General features: G+C 42.7%; 1 protein-coding gene across 8 annotated transcripts in view; it reads left to right on the top strand.

The window, feature by feature from the left end:
- LOC138747238 (solute carrier family 12 member 7-like) overlaps nucleotides 1-17482 on the top strand; it is a 252551-nt gene that overhangs the window by 159910 nt on the left and 75159 nt on the right. For all 8 annotated transcript variants that reach the window (XM_069906322.1, XM_069906337.1, XM_069906295.1 and 5 more), the window contains 2 exons: nucleotides 3815-3961; nucleotides 12207-12261. In XM_069906322.1, coding sequence (XP_069762423.1) covers nucleotides 3815-3961; nucleotides 12207-12261 — 202 coding nt within the window. The remainder of the gene's footprint in view (nucleotides 1-3814; nucleotides 3962-12206; nucleotides 12262-17482) is intronic.

The raw sequence follows: 17482 nt of genomic DNA, 5'->3' as shown, positions 1-17482 counted from the left end.
ACCATTGATGAGGGGGTCCGTGGATACCTCCTGCTGCAGGCATGCCCTGTATTGGCCTTGAGCACCTTGGCGTTGATCAGCTTAGCAGTCAGTAATCAGGACGCCGCTCTCAGTTCCTCTGCAGGCATTGTACACAAGCCATGACCATTATACACATAATGAAGTTCTTTAAGCTGTTCAGCAGGTACTTTGAGCCAATCCCTCTGCAGCCATTGTACACACAAGTCTTGACTGTTATGCACATGATGAAGTTTATTCAGCTGCTAATAGGTGATTCAAGGCATGTCCTGATTCACAATTCCTCAGGGGGCAAATGTGAAGCGGGAGGAACACCATGATATGCCGTCAATAAGAGTTCAGACAAGTGTATGGAGTAATACTTGGCTTTTATTAACAGGCTCAATGCTACCTTAGTCTGGCCAGTGTGACACTGAGCACCATCTGTTAAACCAGCTTGGCAGACTCTCCTAAAGCAGTAGCCAATACACAAGTATATCTCCCACCCACCCTTCCAAAATTTAGCTAAATACAAAAAAATGCTGACTGGAACATAAAATGGCTTCAAAACTGTTTAAATTTGAGAAACATGCAGGAGCAATGTGTGTTGGTCAAAAGCATAAATACATTTAGCACTAATTGGAAAAAAATCCATAAAACAATAACATAGAGTAAACATTAAGCATGAATTGGAACAAAATTCCACAGAGTCATAACATAAAACGAAAAAAGAATAACAATTCAGTTGTCATGGTCACTATCGGAGTATGAAAACTTTCTCCGAGTTTTGTGTACTGCAATCTCTGTGGGGCCTTGGAAATGCGGGTTGAACATCGGAGTGGAGCGGGTGGAGGCTGTGGGAGTGGGGGCAGACCTTGGGAGCTGTGGCTAGAGGTTGAGGTTCAGGGGTAGGTAGGACAAATTCATGGTGGGGTGATATTTCCTGGGCTGACACAGAATCTTGCAACAGATTGTTAGGTCGATCAACACATTGGTGTGTGACTAGCAGACGGTTGGGACACGTTAGTGGTTTGAGGAAAGGAGTTAGTTAACTGCACCCCGGGCGAGGCAACGTCATGGAGGGAGATGGTGTCTTCTCTTCCATCTGGATACATAAAATAAGCATAGCTTGGATTTGCGTGGAATAACTGCACTCTTTCCAGTGGATCAGATTTGCTATGTCTAACGTGTTTTCTCAGCAGAACCTGTCCCAGTTTAGATAGCCAGGCTGGCAAAGTCGTCCCAGTTTTCGATTTTCTAGGGAAAGTAAAAATGCGTTGGTGAGGGCTTTCGTTAGTAGCCATGCACAGTAAGGAGCAAATAGAGCATAGCGCTTCGTCTTGCCAGCGGCTGGTGGGGTGACCTGTAGATTTCAGTCCAGGCGAAGAAGATTTTCAAATCTTGCAGAGTCATCTGGACCAACTGGAAAGTTGGCTGAAAAATAGCAGATGGAATTTAATGCAGACAAGTGTGAGGTGTTGCATTTTGGAAGGACAAACCAAGAAAGGATGTAAATGGTGAATGGCCGGGCACTGAGAAGTGTGGTAGAACAGAGCGATCTGGGAATATAGATACATAATTCCCTGAAAGTGGTGGACAGGGTTGTAAAGAGAGCTTTTGGCATATTGGCCTCCATAAATCAAAGTATTGAGTACAGGAGTTGGGATGTCAAGATAAAGTTGTATAAGACATTGGTGAGGCCAAATTTGGAGTTTTGAGTGCAGTTTTAATTTTAATTTAAAAAAATTTAGACATACAACACGGAAATAGGCCATTTCAACCCAAGAGTCCATGCTGCCCAATTTACACCCCATTAACCTGGACTCCAATATGTTTTGAACATTGGGAGGAAACTGGAGCTCCTGGAGAAAACCCACACAGATACGGGGAGAACGTACAAACTCCTTATAGAGCGTGGGATTCAAAACTCGGACCGGTCCTGATCGCTTACGCTGTAAAGGTGTTGCTCAAACCACTATGCCAACTATACCACTTTAACAACAGGAAAGATAACAATAAGATAGAATGAGTGCAGAGCAGATATATTAGGATGTTGCCCGGACTTCAGGAACTGAGTTACAGGGCAAGGTTAAACAGGTTAGGACTTTATTCCCTGGAGCGTAGCAGAATGAGGGGAGATTCGATAGAGGTATTTAAAATTATGAGAGGGATAGACAAGAGTCGGCTTTTTCCACCGAAGGCAGGTGAGAGGGGACATGGGTTAAGTGTGAAAGGGGAAAGTTTAGGGAGAACTTCTTCACACAGGGAATGTGGCTGAAGTGGTGAATGTGAGCTCAATTTTAACATTTAAAAATGCATCAGAATTACTTAAGAACAAATTTGGAAAGAGTCATGCCAAGTTTCTTTTTGACCTTTAACAATCTAAATATTATAAACAATGTAAGGATATTTGCCCTCCCAATGTTGGTCCCTCTCCGGTTTTGAATTTCTGTGGAACTTGGAATTTAATACCCTGGACACGCTGTTTGCAGACTGTTCAGCCCGGTTTATATTTTCTACAAATTATATTTGTTATATTCAGTGAAAAGATGTGGAATTTGTCCCATAACTTGTACGCACAGACCTTCTTTAACTTTGACTCCCCTCTTGTGTTTCACGTGGGGTTAAGGTGGCCCATACTGAGGTGTGGAGGAGTCATTTAAATTGGGACCTTGATTTTTAGACTGCACGATAAAATTATGAGCTTTGACAAAAATGCAGAACAGGGCTGGAAGAGGCAGAGAAAGAGTGTGCAGAAGAGCTGACCAGGGGAACCCTACTTTGGACTTTGGGAAGATGCTCATGATGGAAGCATGAAGTCACATCGCTACAGTGTCTGCTGTGCAGTCCATCTAATTTTAATCCCACTAATCTGAGTCAAGAATTGGAGTGGGTGTGGGGAAGTGAGTGGACTTTTACTATCTCATCCTAAAACCCGACTCCTCGATCAACACTAACTCATTGGCACTTGGTCTGTAAGGAGCATGTACATTGTCCCTGTGTCTGTGCAGGTTTTCCCGGGGGCTCCAGTTTCCTCCCACCATACCAGGGGTGTAGGTTAATTGGGTGTAAATTAGGCGGCAAGGACTCGTGGGCCAAAATGACACTGAAGTGTCATAAATTTTACTGCTCAAGGGTCCAGTGTGTGACTTGAAATCACATATTTCTAATTCCAAGGTGAGGAGCTGAAATACAACAGATTTGTTTCAACACCCGTCGACAGGATTGGCTCTACCAATCCAGCACAGGAGATGCGCTCTATATCGGGGGGTGCTGTCTTCTAGATGTGGCATTAAAGCAAGGGTCCATCTACCCTTTTGGATTGACACAAGTTTCCCGTGTAGATGATTTCCAAATTAGCCTATACAATGTTTAATTACTTTCAAGTGCCTAAAAATGGAGGAGCTGGTCATTTATCTTGGTGATTTATGTGTGGTTTTTGCTGTAAGTTCATTGACTTCTATGTTTTCAATGTGACCTGTGACTGCATTTCTGAAAAATCTATCTTTGCTGTCAAATGCTCTGGGTTCTCCTGCTGATCTGAAAAATGTACATCTTGTGTTCCTTTCAGAAATCTCGATAATTTGAGATTTTTTTTTATAAAACAAGTAGAATTCACAAATCACCCTCAACTGCCTGCACAGCAAATGCCTGCAGTTTGATGTCAGGTTTTTAATTTGAGGTTGCGTAACGTCTTGACTGTGTTCAGCCGAGGAAATTGTGTCCTGCCTCATTTTGGAAACTGTAATGGTGTGGATGCTGTGTGTTTGCTTTTTGATTTTTCTCAAGATCTAATTCTATAAATGCTCTCTTGCAGGCTCCTCAAATGGGTACTTTTATCGGCGTCTACCTGCCATGTCTACAGAACATTCTAGGAGTTATCTTGTTCCTGCGCCTAACGTGGATTGTGGGGGCTGCAGGAATATTTGGATCTTTCTGGATTGTCTTCATGTGCTGCACTTGTGTAAGTCAACCACTGCCGGAACGCAGCCTCTAAAATGTGTCAATGTTCAGGGAATTCTAATGGAAAGGAATAAAATTTCTGCTAAATGATGGAATAACCTTGAAACTCTCCACTGAGGATTTCTGTGGCTGGTCAATTTTATGGCCAAATACTTTCACATGGAGACTGTTCAATATTAAGAATAATTCCAAGTGAATGTGCTTGAAATCAATTATCTTTCTTTATTGAATATTTTATTTATAAATTTTTAAACCACAATAATAGTTACACTGCATTCATTTCCAAATTATTTCAGAAGAAATTATGCCACCCCATCTCCCATTCCCCCAACCCCTAAAGGAAAAGAGAAAAACTGGAGAATGCCAAGAAAATAAAACATTTATACAATAAAGTCTATTGAAGGTTACCAAGAAGTGAGGTCTTCAGGGAGCCTATTAAACATGCAAACCAAAATTTTGTAAATATGGGCTCTAGATTTTCCAAAAGCCGTGATATTTATCTCGTGGTTTAAAAATAATTTTTTTTTGTGGGAACAGCAGCGAAGTTCTTTCCATACCTAAATCTAGTTCTGACTTCCATGATATTGCTATACATTTCCTAGAAAATGCTAAAGCAATTAACACAAATTCAATTTGATAATTATTTAAATTTAATTTTGGCCTTCTAACCTTCATAATTGCTCAATAAAAGTAACATCGGGTCCTGTGGGAATTTGACCTCAGTAATTCGTCTCAAAAAAATTACCTACCCCGAACCAAAATTGTCTAACTTTAGGACGTGGGCAAGTTGAATGTAAAAAAAAGTTCCAGTCTTAGATCTACACCTCAAACACAAATCTGATATGGCAGGATTTAATCTGTTTAATTTTTGTGGAGTCAAATATAACTGATGTACTGTTGGACCAACCTATATCTTACGTTTATATGTTTAGTCATTATTACACAAATCCATCCAATCCTTGTCACTTATTTGAGTATTTAAATCTAATTCCCATCTTAATCTTGATTTATGCATCCCAGTTTTAGGGGCCTTGGCTTGAAGTAAGTTATACATTACTGAAATAAATGTATTTACAGTAGCGTTAGAAATCAGTAATTCTAATTCGCTTTGATTAGGTAACTTTACAGTAGGACCTATTTTGCCAGATAAAAAAGCTTTAACTTGATAACAAAATAAAGTATTACTAGGTACATGAAGTTTTTCCCTCATTCTTTCAAATGTTATAAATCTTCCATCCTCAAAACGATCTTCAATCCTCTCAATTCCCTTCCATCTCCACCTCCTTGAAAATCCATTGAAGAAGGAATAAGCCTATTTTGACATGGGGGCATGAACCAATTATCTTTCATGCAGTGAAACCAACAAGGGTTTTTTAAAAAATATTCACGACACTCATTGCTGATCCTGGTGTTCATGTTGATCAAGGCTTGGGATGAGCCATGAGGATACCAGTTTTAAGTGGTTACTTTTACAGTGTCAGTTTTAAGTCTGGTATTACTGTGCTGTGATTTGGAAGTAGGCTTCAGTGCCACTCCCAACATGTCCTGGATTTGGCTGCTAATTTAAAATTGTTTTCTAATCCTGATTTATTATTGGATTCCCTGAAAACCATTCTATTTCAGTGGGTAACTGGAAAATGTTGCCCCCTTGAGGCAGCCTTAGAGCACAAGCTCCTATGACCAATCAGCCCTTGTGGCATCTGCTACACTGCTCTTGCCTTGCTCATGCTCTACGCGATATGTTTAAAAGTCCCATTGGCTTTTGGAGTGAATAGCAATGTGAATCAATTATGTTGCATAAATTACATTACACTGTTGACCTCAAAGCTATTTTTAATGTTTGTGGTGGCAATAATGCAGCAAAAGATAGGTATGCCCCTTGAATTAGACCCAACATTTACCAAATAATTACATTACATGGAAAAAGGTGATTTGATTCAGCAGTTTCAGCTTTGAGATTGCAATAGGATGAATGCTGCCAAGTCCAGAAAGACGTGATGAGGATGGGACAGTAATGTGGATCCAGAAGATGGCATTCAAGAAGCTTCGGGCCATGCCCTTGCCCACTCGTAGAAACCCAATGTGATAGGAGAGCTGTGCAAACCAATAGTTGTAGAGTGGGCCATATGGATTAAGATGAATGCAGTCATGAGAGGTAGTGATATACTTTTTTAAGGTGTTCTCTGCAGCCACCCTTGTGCATCCCAAAGACAGATTGTCTGACTTGGATTAGGAGGTGAGGAGAACCCTACCTTAGGTGAACCCACACAGGGCGGCGGGACCAGACAACATACCTGGTCGGGTACTGAAGGACTGCGCGGACCAATTGACAGAGGTCCTCATGGGCATATTCAACATCTCGCTGCAGCTCAAGTCAGCCACAATCATTCTGATACCCAAGAGGGCGACAATAACAGGCCTCAATGACTACTGCCCTGTGGCGCTGACCTAAACCAATATGAAATGCTTCAACCATCTGGTGATGGAACGCATCAGAACACACCTTCCAGGGACACTGCACCCATTTCAATTCACCTATAGAAGAAACCATTCCACAGACGATGCTGTAGCCTTGTCGCTTCACTCCGTCCTGGCCCACCTGGAGAATGATCCCTCATACGTTCATTGACTTCAACTGGGCATTTAATACGATCATTCCCTCGAGGCTCGTGGAGAAGCTATCCTCACTGGGACTCAACACCCCTCTCTGTAACTGGATCCTGGACTTCCTAACAGAAAGACCTCAGTCTGTCCGGGTCAGTAGCAGATCATCGAGCACCATCACCAGCCCGCTCCTGTTCACGCTACTGACCCACGATTGTACAGCCAGATCTAGCTCCAACAGAATCATCCGGTTTGCAGATGACACAACAGTCGTCGGCCTCATCAGTAACAACGATGAGTCGCACCACAGAGACGAGGTGGAAAATCTCGTGAAATGGTGTGAGAGAAACAACCTGAGTTTCAACGTGGACAAAATGAAGGAGATGATCATGGACTTCAGGAGGACCGGGAAGTACCACCCTACTCTACACATCAACAATTCTTAGTGGACAGAGCAGAGAGTTCACTCAACATCTCCTCCTTTGTCAGGAAGGTGATACAGCGACTGTCCTTCCTGACAAGACTGAAGTGGGTAAGGCTATTGGCCACTATTATGTCAACAGATACATAATTCCCTGAAAGTGGTGTCACAGGTGGATAGGGTTGTAAAGAGAGCTTTTGGCATATTGGCCTTCATAAATCAAAGTATTGAGTACAGGAGTTGGGATGTTATAGTAAAGTTGTATAAGACATTGATGAGGCCAAAATTGGAGTATTGTGTGCAGTTTTGGTCACCGAACTACAGGAAGGATATCAATAAGGTAGAAAGAGTGCAGAGAAAATTTACTAGGATGTTGCCCGGACTTCAGGAACTGAGTTTCAGGGAAAGGTTAAGATTTCATTCTCTGGAGCATAGAAGAAAGAAGGGAGATTTGGTAGTTGTAGAGTACAACTCCGATTATCCAAAAGGGTCGGGACCGGGCCTATTTCAGATAAACGATATTTTCGGAGAACTGGTCATTTTTTTTAAAAACAAGCCCAGTAGCTACAACAAATCATTTGGAACTTTGTTTAAACAGCAACAAAGAAGGGAAGGCTTTTTAAGCATGAAATAATATTTAATTCTCATTAAAAAACAGCAGCTTCACTTTCTGTTGTTTGGACAAATAAAACGTTGCCTCGTTTTATTTCCAGTCACATCCACAGAGCTATCTGCAGACCAGTTTGCCATTGCAAAAACCCTCGAGCGCTCCGTTAGAATCAAAACGTCATCTCAGAGAAGCACGTGAGCCTGCTGGGTTTAAAATTTCTTACAACCTTGGATGTTAGTTTGGCTCCCAAAAAGTTTTGATAACTGAGGATTTCTGATTGATTCAGATATCCTCATGTATCCAAAAGTTTTCTGAGGCGAAATGACGTCATTTGGGTTCTAAATATTTTGGATAAATGAGGATTTCTGATTTTTCTGAAATCTTCATTTTTCGGAAATTTTTTTTGAATCCAAAAATTTTTTTGGTTAACTGAGGATTTTGGATAACCTGATTTTGGATAATTGGGAGTTGTGTTGTATTTAAAATTATGAGGGGGGAGAGACAGAGTAAATGTAGGTTGGCTTTTTCCACCAAGGGTGGGTGAGATACAAACCAGAGGACGTGGGTGAAAGGGGAAAAGTTAAGGGGAACATCTTCACACAGAGAGTGGTGGTGGTGTGGAACAAGCTGCCAGCTGAGGTGGTGAATGCCGGCTCAATTTTAACATTTAAGAAGGATTTGGGCAGGTACATGAATGGGAGAGGTATGGAGGGCTATGAACTGGGTGCAGGTTAGTGGGACTAGGTAAATAAAATGGTTTGGGACAGACTAGAAGGGCTGAAGGGGCCTGTTTCTGTGCTATAGTGTGCTATGGTTCTAAACTTCTATAGGAGCTCTAACAAGAGTGTCCTGGCCGGCTGCATCACCATGGGGTACGGTTGCTGCAGAGAAATGGATCAGAGGTCAGTCCACAGGACCATAAGAGTGGCTGAGAGGATCACGGGAGTCTCCTTCCCCACCATCGACGTGATCTATCAGGATCATTGTCTGAAGAGGGCGCACAAAATCAATAAGGACCCCTTCCACCCTCCCTACAGCATCATTCAACTGCTCCAGTCAGGGAAGAGATACAGGACCACCAGGCTGAGGAACAGCCTCTTCCACAGGTAATTAGAAAGCTGAACAACCAAATGAACTGCTCACACTGACCAAAGCAATTTCTATATATTTATTTGTATATACAAATACATGTCCTTTATGTGTATTGGTCTGTGTGTGTTATGTCTGCATGTTTTGCACCGAGGACCGGAGAACACTTTCATCGGGTTGTACTTGTACAATCAGATGACAATAAACTTGATGAAAAATGTTTCCTCACACTGTGAGAAAAATTGGATTAGGAGAGGATCGATCCAACTGCCCTGGTCCATGTGGAAAAGATTATTTAGACCAGGGGTCTTTAACCATCGACCTCTTCACAGAATCTTTGATCTCCCATGTAAGCATGTAAAATAAATATTACCAATAATAAATTTCTCTATTTAAAGGTAATAATTTCTTCACCCTTTTCCTTCATTACTGATTCTCGATAAGATTCATTTCACCTTTGTGTTTGGTTATTGCTTCTCAGTTTCTATTTCTGTTTCTATACTGGATGCATTTATGTGAATAATAATGTTAATAGTATTAAGAAGAAGAAGAAAAACCATAATTAAGTTAGATGATATCAAACACGTTAAAAACAAGCTGCTTTTTTGTGGAATTGTTTGACATTGTTAATGGGAAGGATGTGTTTGATGAATAGTAAAAAGGGCATTGATATTTGTTTGGATGCATCTGATGAAATGGTGCAGCCGAGATAGGTAAACTGGTTGACCATTTTGAGTTTTGTGTGCCCGATGGAGATGTGGGGGGGCTGGTAGTCATGGTGGGGAGCTGGCTGATGGAGGACCTCCATTTTCTTCAGGCTGGACTTCCAGGCCAAACATTTTGCAAGGATCGACAACGAGATAGACAACAGACTCTCCAAGGCAAATAGCGCCTTTGGAAGACTACACAAAAGAGTCTGGAAAAACAACCAACTGAAAAACCTCACAAAGATTAGCGTATACAGAGCCGTTGTCATACCCACACTCCTGTTCGGCTCCGAATCATGGGTCCTCTACCGCCATCACCTACGGCTCCTAGAACGCTTCCACCAGCGTTGTCTCCGCTCCATCCTCAAAATTAATTGGAGCGACTTCATCCCTAACATCGAAGTACTCGAGATGGCAGAGGCCGACAGCATCGAGTCCACGCTGCTAAAGATCCAGCTGCGCTGGGTGGGTCACATCTCCAGAATGGAGGACCATCGCCTTCCCAAGATCGTGTTATATGGCGAACTCTCCACTGCCCACCGTGACAGAGGTGCACCAAAGAAGAGGTACAAGGACTGCCTAAAGAAATCTCTTGGTGCCTGCCCCATTGACCACCGCCAGTGGGCTGATATCGCCTCAAACAGTGCATCTTGGCGCCTCGCAGTTCGGCGGGCAGCAACCTCCTTTGAAGAAGACCGCAGAGCCCACCTCACTGACAAAAGACAAAGGAGGAAAAATCCAACACCCAACCCCAACCAACCAATTTTCCCCTGCAACCGCTGCAACCGTGTCTGCCTGTCCCGCATCAGACTTGTCAGCCACAATCGAGCCTGCAGCTGACGTGGACTTTTACCCCCTCCATAAATCTTCGTCCGCAAAGCCAAGCCAAAGAAAAAGAAAGAATGATTTGTTTGGAGATTGGTGAGTTTTAGCCGTCCAGGATCATTCTGTTCCACTGCTTTGTTAAGATTGAATTTGCGTGGCTAAAACCAGCTTCAACCAGGTATGAACTTGAGAATGCAAGTGAAAATGGCCCCACCGCTGCACTCAGCTTGGGGCATTTAGTATTAGTATTTACTTTGTTCCAATAGTCACCGAGGCTTTTACTTTTAAACGATGATTAAGCTTCGAGATCCACACACATATCAACGAGCTCTTCTTGTAAGTGAAATTCAGTATTCGCATTATGGTGACCAGAACTTTGAAAAATGTATACAGTAGATCCCCAGCTATCACTAACACCACTCTACTAGCCATGGGTGATAAATGCGCAATGGCGCTGATGGTCTCTATACTAGTTGGCCTTGAAAACAGATGATCGGAGAAATCACACCAGCTGAGAAAGCGCGCACCATTCAAATTAATTTCCACAGATCAATTTTTACACCATTATTTTCAAACAGTTGCTCAATAATAAAGAATATTTTTCAATGTATTTTTAAAAATTCTGTATAATACTGTTTGATTTATACAAAAATTTTATCTGAAAAACTTAAAAGAAAGGGACATTTAACAGAGGCTCTGTGCGCATCTCGTTTGGCAGACCATTGAACTTGCGACAAAAGATTTTCATACAATATTAAAGTTTGGTATTGTAAACAAACAATTAATGATAGATAGTCTCCATCTTAAATGTTTTATTGAAGCAAGTTCAAAGTTGAATAGATGTTAGTGCTACTGTTGTTCATGTCATTTCATTGGAACTAAAAAATCAGATTAAATATCTGAATGTCTTATAGGCTACCCAGTCAGCCATGTGGTACCGAATATACTGGTACAACCACTACCATAACCAACCCCGGTGTTTATTGACCCCCCCCCACCCTCTTTTGACCCCTAGACATTTTTTATCGACCCCTTGGATAGTCCCATCAACCCCCAGGGTCAATATCGACCCCTTTGCTGACCCCTGACATAGACCTAGAAGGAAGTTCTTCTGAGGGGCAATAATCTTTGAGATAATCATCTATGGATTATTACCCAAGACGCATGTCAGTTGGCACGACAGCGATAGAACAATGCCAAGATGTGTGTGGTAGCAATAGCTTCCCATTCTTGCGACTTGTTGCTGGAGAAAAAAATAAATTATTCGTTGGACTGGGTCTGGGACCAATCCCTAACAGATAAGAGTTCAAATAGCAGGGCAGGGTAGAAAGTTAAAGGAAACAATAGTGAACGATGGTAGCTTCGTGGGATTTAGATGAAGTTGGTGATGGGAAATGCACCAGTTGTCATCTTACAAAGTTCTGTCGACTCCAGAGGGCTTTCCATCATTTGATAGGTTGCACACAAGTCCCTGATATTTGAGAAGGGAAAGGTAAATGGGGAAATGCAAAAGCTGGCAATGTGATTTTGCCACCTAGAGGGTAGGTAATCTTTGGAATTCTCATTCCGAAATCGTGGCGAGATTCTGTCTGCCAAGAGACTGGATCAATGCAGGGAAGTGTCACAAAGGAAAATGTTCCAGCGTGATCTTACTGAAGGGCAGAGTAAGCTTAGGAACCGAATGCTCTGCTGCTGCTGCACTCCCTCCTGCAAACATCCCACCACCTCTGACTTTGTTGCCGGGACCAAAGTGGATGATTCAGGATTAACAGCATTTGGAAGGTTGCTTGTTGTAATCAGGTTTGAGGTTGCTGTCGCCCTCTTTGTTGCAAATTGCTGTTGCGTCTCACCAATCATTTTTGTTTGTGAACTCTGAGAATGAAGGTTTTTTTAAAAAGAGGAAAGCAGTAACGTCCACATAATTGTGAGGAATGTTGTGCCTTTCCCTGTGCTACTGCTTTTCACCTGATGTGTTTTTTTTTCTCCACAGACTTTGCTAACTGCAATATCGATGAGTGCCATCGCAACTAATGGTGTGGTACCAGGTAACTAAACCCTGTTTACAAAGAAACATCCCCAAGGAAAAGATCTTTACAGGGTGTATTTTTTTTTCATCTCAATGGCTATGTTTTTTACTTGATTTTGAAAATGCATCTCAGGCGATGGTAGCTTTTGCAGTAAAACCGCAGTGACAATTGGATTTTATACACTTGCGTCTAATTTAATTTATTCAAAGTTTCCTTTTGGATACTGCATTGTTATTGAATAACATGAGAGAAGATGTTTAAACGTCATCAGGGCCTATCCTTCTAGGAGCTGTGTGGGTGGTGCTTGCAGGAAAAAGGGACCTGCCGCCTGCACCTTTGTAAATTCTCATCGGCTCCGCAGAAGGCCGTGCCCCCTTGTACTTTGAAGGGGCATTCTTTTTAAAACCCTGGCCAAAGTTTGTCCTGTAAGCGACATTGCTAAAACTCAGATCGCCAAGTCAGGCAGCAGTTGGAAAGGTACAAACAGGGTTTGTGTGATACAACATGGCAGACTCTGTTAAATTTGAGGTAAAATTAGTTTTCAGCTCTGGAGTAGGTTGGGGGGAGGTGGTTGGTGACGGGGAAGAGAGGTGCAGCGAGAACGAAAGGAAAGAGTGAAGGGAGGGATGTTAAAAGTAGGTGTGTCTAAGGAGGTGCTTAGTAGGAACAGAAGGAATATCTGTGCAAGTTGTTAATACAAGGAGATGAATCAAATCTCCCCCGTCTGCCTCACTGGGCCACAAGGCCACATGCACAGGCTGTTGTTATTTGACTATAAGCTCAGCGCCTAACCACATTATATCGGCAAAACAGTCAAACCCCAGGGAGCTGGGAACTTTGATCAACCCTTTGCCACTGGAGCCTCGACTGTCCCCGTTAGCAGGTGTGAACCGGCAACATCATCTCTTCCTCACTGACTACCAACACAGGCACCTCAAGGCTGGATGTGTGGATCTCAGCTCTGATGATGTAGCCAAGTTCGGCTCCAACACTGTCTGTATGTTTACTAACAACACCACCTTTGTTGGCCGAAAAACCCAAAATGATATCATAATATCGGGCGGAGGTCCACAATCTGGTAGCGTGGTGTCCGAACAACAATCTTACTCTCAACATCAGCAAGACCAAGGAGCTTATCGTTGATTTTAGAAGGGGGAGGGTGTGAGAGACCATGCACCTGTCTTCATCAACATGAATTCTCTTATAATGCTTGGGCTTGATGAAGCAAATGGGTCCTATTTATATCAATTCCCGTTCTAATGATGCAAGATAAAAGGGTAGCAGTCAACTTGCAAACCAGAGCTGTACAATCCATTTTAGTGCCGTTGGCTAAGTGTTCTATTGACTGACTCGGAGGAAAATCCCCCTGACTTTTCCTTGCGTAGTGTTGTAGGATTTTCATTTCTGGTCACTGTTTTAAAACTGAGATCCGATCTGCTTTAAGAATTTGCCTGAAAGATTATCACCAACAAAGCATCAGTCCCTTAATACTTGGGCAGCCTTTCTCAATGGCCCCCACAGGACCACAGCACATTTAAGTAAAAGCTTCATTTTCACTTTGTAACATACATTTTTTTTCTGTAGTCGATTGGAGAAAAGTACAGAGGAAACCAGAACTTGAATGCTTCATAGGGTAGGGGATCCATAAACTTCGAGCAGAGTCCTCAGGTGGGGGTAGCCCAAAGAAAGGTTGAGAATGGCTGACCTAGATTGTGAACTCCTTGTAACCTGATAGATGGGGTGACGCCTGATTATTAGTGTAATTGGAAAGAACCCACCGTGTTCACAGTGAAGGGAAAGGAACAGTGGAGCTTCTTCAGTGACCTAGATTCAACCCTGATCCTTGCTGTCAGCCGGATCTTTGCACATCCTCTCTGTGGCCAGTCTGGGGAGCTCTCACTTTGCAAAGTTTGGTCGTCTGGCGACTCAAGACAGCAGATGCTGAAATTATGTATTGATGCCTCATCTTTCGTACTGCGATGTTTACCAAAGCTGATTAAACTTATCGGGACGTGCAGCTTTTGATGTGGGAATGCCAATTGTGACGATCCAGTGCTTGTTATTCCCAGTGATGTACAATAAGGCGATTTTTCACTCTTCAGGGACCTTCTAAGTGAATCTGTGAATCTTTTTCTTTGAAGCCATCTTTGAAGATTTGTGCTGGTATAACAGGGTGACATGGTTGGCGTAGCAATTAGTGCAGCAGTGTTACGGTGCCAGCAGCTGGGGTTTGATTCCTGCACTGTCTCTAAGGAGTTGGTATGTTCTCCCCGTATTGGCGTGGGTTTTCCCCAGGGGCTCCTGTTCAAAACGTACCGGGAGTGTAGATTAACTGGGTGTAATTGTGCAGCACGGGCTTGTGGGCCAAAAGGGCCAGTAACCATGCTGTATATCTAAATTAAAATTTAAATCTGCTCCTGGAATTTTGGTAATTGTGACTCCAGCTCTACCAGTAAGAGCGAGTATTTTTTTTTGGAAGTTGTGGGGAAACTGAGAGAAGGGATAGCATCCTTGGAGACCCTCAGCATGAGCACAAACAAGCGGTGCCAATGCAATCATTGATGTAGTGGAGAAAAGGCGGGGGGGGGGGCACAAGTAGATTTGATGCGAGGCGCAGCTCCACGTGGCAAATCAAACGAGGCGCAGGTCATAGGAACATAGGAAGTAGGAACAGGAGTAGACCAAAAATGGCCCATCGAGCCTGCTCTGCCATTCAGTACGATCATGGCTGATCTAATTTATGACCTAACTCCACATACCTGCCTTCTCCCCATATCCCCTAATTCATCTATCATGTAAAAATTTTATCTAACCGAATTTTAAATATGTTTAATGAAGCAGCCTCAACCACTTTCCTGGTTAGAGAATTCCAAACATTCACTACTCTCTGAGAAAAACTATTTTTCCTCATCTCTGTCCTAAATCTACTCCCCCGAATTTTGAGACTGTGTCCTCTTGTTTTCGTTTCCCTGGCCAGCTCAAAAAACCTTCCTACATCTATCCTATCCATACCCTTCATAATCCTATATGTTTCTAAAAGATCTCCTCTCATTCTTCTGAACTCGAGCGAAAACAATCCTAGATGATTTAATCTTTCATCATAAGTCAACCCCTTCATCCCAGGAATCAACCTAGTAAACCTCCTCTGGACCGTCTCCAAAGCCAGTATATCCTTCCTCAAATATGGAGACCAGAACTGGACACAGTACTCCAGGTGCGATCTCACCAGTACCTTATACAGATGCAACATTACCTCCCTACTCCTGAATTCAATTTCTCTAGCGATGACATTCCATTTGCCTTCTTAATAACCTGCTGCACCTGCAACCTAACTTTTTGCGATTCATGCACAAGCACTCCCAAGTCCCTTTGCACAGCAGCATGCTGTAGTTTTTCACCCTTTAAATAATATTCAGCTCTTTTATTTTTCTTGCCAAAGTGGATAACCTCACTTACTAACATTGTACTCCATCTGCCAGACCTTTGCCACTCATCCAGCTTAACTATATCCCTCTGCAGACTCTCCACATCCTCATTACAATTTGCTCTTCCACTCAATTTGGTGTCATCCGCAAACTTGGCTACACCACATTTTGTCCCCTCCTCCAAGTCATCAATGTAAATGATGAACAGTTGTGGGCCTAACACTGACCCCTGCGGCACCCCACTTACCACTCTCTGCCAACCTGAAAAACTCCCATTTATCCCGACTCTCTGCCTCCTGTCAGACAACCAATTTTCAATCCACAATACACTTCCCCGGACGGACTCCACTGTCCTGTAACTTACTGAGAAGTCTCTTGTGCGGCACCTTATCAAACACTTTCTGGAAATCCAAATATACAACATCAACCTGTTCCCCTCTATCCACCGCACCCATTATATCCTCAAAGAATCCTAACAAGTTTGTCAAACAAGATCTTCCCTTTCTAAAACCATGCTGCATCTGCCTGATTGAACCCTTACGTTCCAAAAGTTTCACTATTTCATCTTTAATGACGGCTTCAAGCATTTTTCCAACTACAGACGTCAAGCTAATTGGCCGATAATTTCCAGTCTTCTGCCTACATCCCTTCTTAAAAAGTGGCGTGACATTTGCTGTCTTCCAGTCTGCCGGGACCTGCCCAGAATCCAAGGAATTTTGGTATATGACCACCAATGCATCAACTATAACTTCTGCCATTTCCTTCAGAACCCTTGGATGCATATCATCAGGACCAGGTGATTTGTCTGGCTTTAGTCCCATTAGTTTCTCCATCACTACTTCCTTTGTAACAGCTATTTTATCAAGGCCCTCCCCAACATTCGCATCCTTAACTCCGCACTTGGGCATGCTGGACGTGTCTTCCACCGTGAAGACTGACACAAAATATTTGTTTAATGCCTCGGCCATTTCCTCATTTTTTGCTACCAGGTTTCCTTTCTCATCCTCCAAGGGTCCTATGTTAACTCTGGCCACCCTCTTCCTTTTATATATTTATAAAATTTTTTGCTTTCTGTTTTTATATTTTGTGCCAATTTACTTTCATAATCCTTTTTGCCGTTTCTTATTACCCGCTTTGTAACCCTTTGTTGTCTCTTAAAGTTATCCCAATCTTCCAGTTTCCCACTGCTCTTTGCAGCTTTGTACACCTGCGCCTAAAATTTTATACTCTTCCTTTATTTCCTTTGTTAACCACGGTTGATTTTTCCGTCCCTTGCTGCCCTTTTTCCTGACTGGAATATATTTTTGTTGAGCATTACAAAATATTTCTTTGAAAATCTTCCACTGTTCCTCAACTGTTTCATCAATTAGCCTGTTCTCCCAGTCCACTCTGCCCAATTCCTCCCTCATCCTATGGTAGTCACCCCTGTTTAAGCATGGTCCACGTAGCAAACCAAACAAGGCGCAGTTCCATGTAGCAAAAGAAACGAGACCAGCTCCACGTAGCAAACGAAACGAGGCCAGCTCCAAGTAGCAAACGAAACGAGGCCAGCTCCAAGTAGCAAACGAAACGAGGCCAGCTCCAAGTAGCAAACGAAACGAGGCCAGCTCCAAGTAGCAAACGGAACAAGGCGCAGCTCATGCTCTCGTGAATGTCCGTGGCTGCACCTTTTGGTTTGTCAAAATTAGGAGGAATTGGAAAAAAAAGTTGTTGCAGGTGAGAACAAGTTCCAGTAGATTCATTAATTAATAGATGAATCGGCTTCTGTAAATGTGTGGTTGAGTGATAGAACCAAGGTTGGGGTGAATTGAGGG

Source organism: Narcine bancroftii, chromosome 1 (genome assembly GCF_036971445.1).
Source record: "Narcine bancroftii isolate sNarBan1 chromosome 1, sNarBan1.hap1, whole genome shotgun sequence".
Taxonomy (NCBI): domain Eukaryota; kingdom Metazoa; phylum Chordata; class Chondrichthyes; order Torpediniformes; family Narcinidae; genus Narcine; species Narcine bancroftii.
This window is presented reverse-complemented; position numbering and strand designations above follow the sequence as displayed.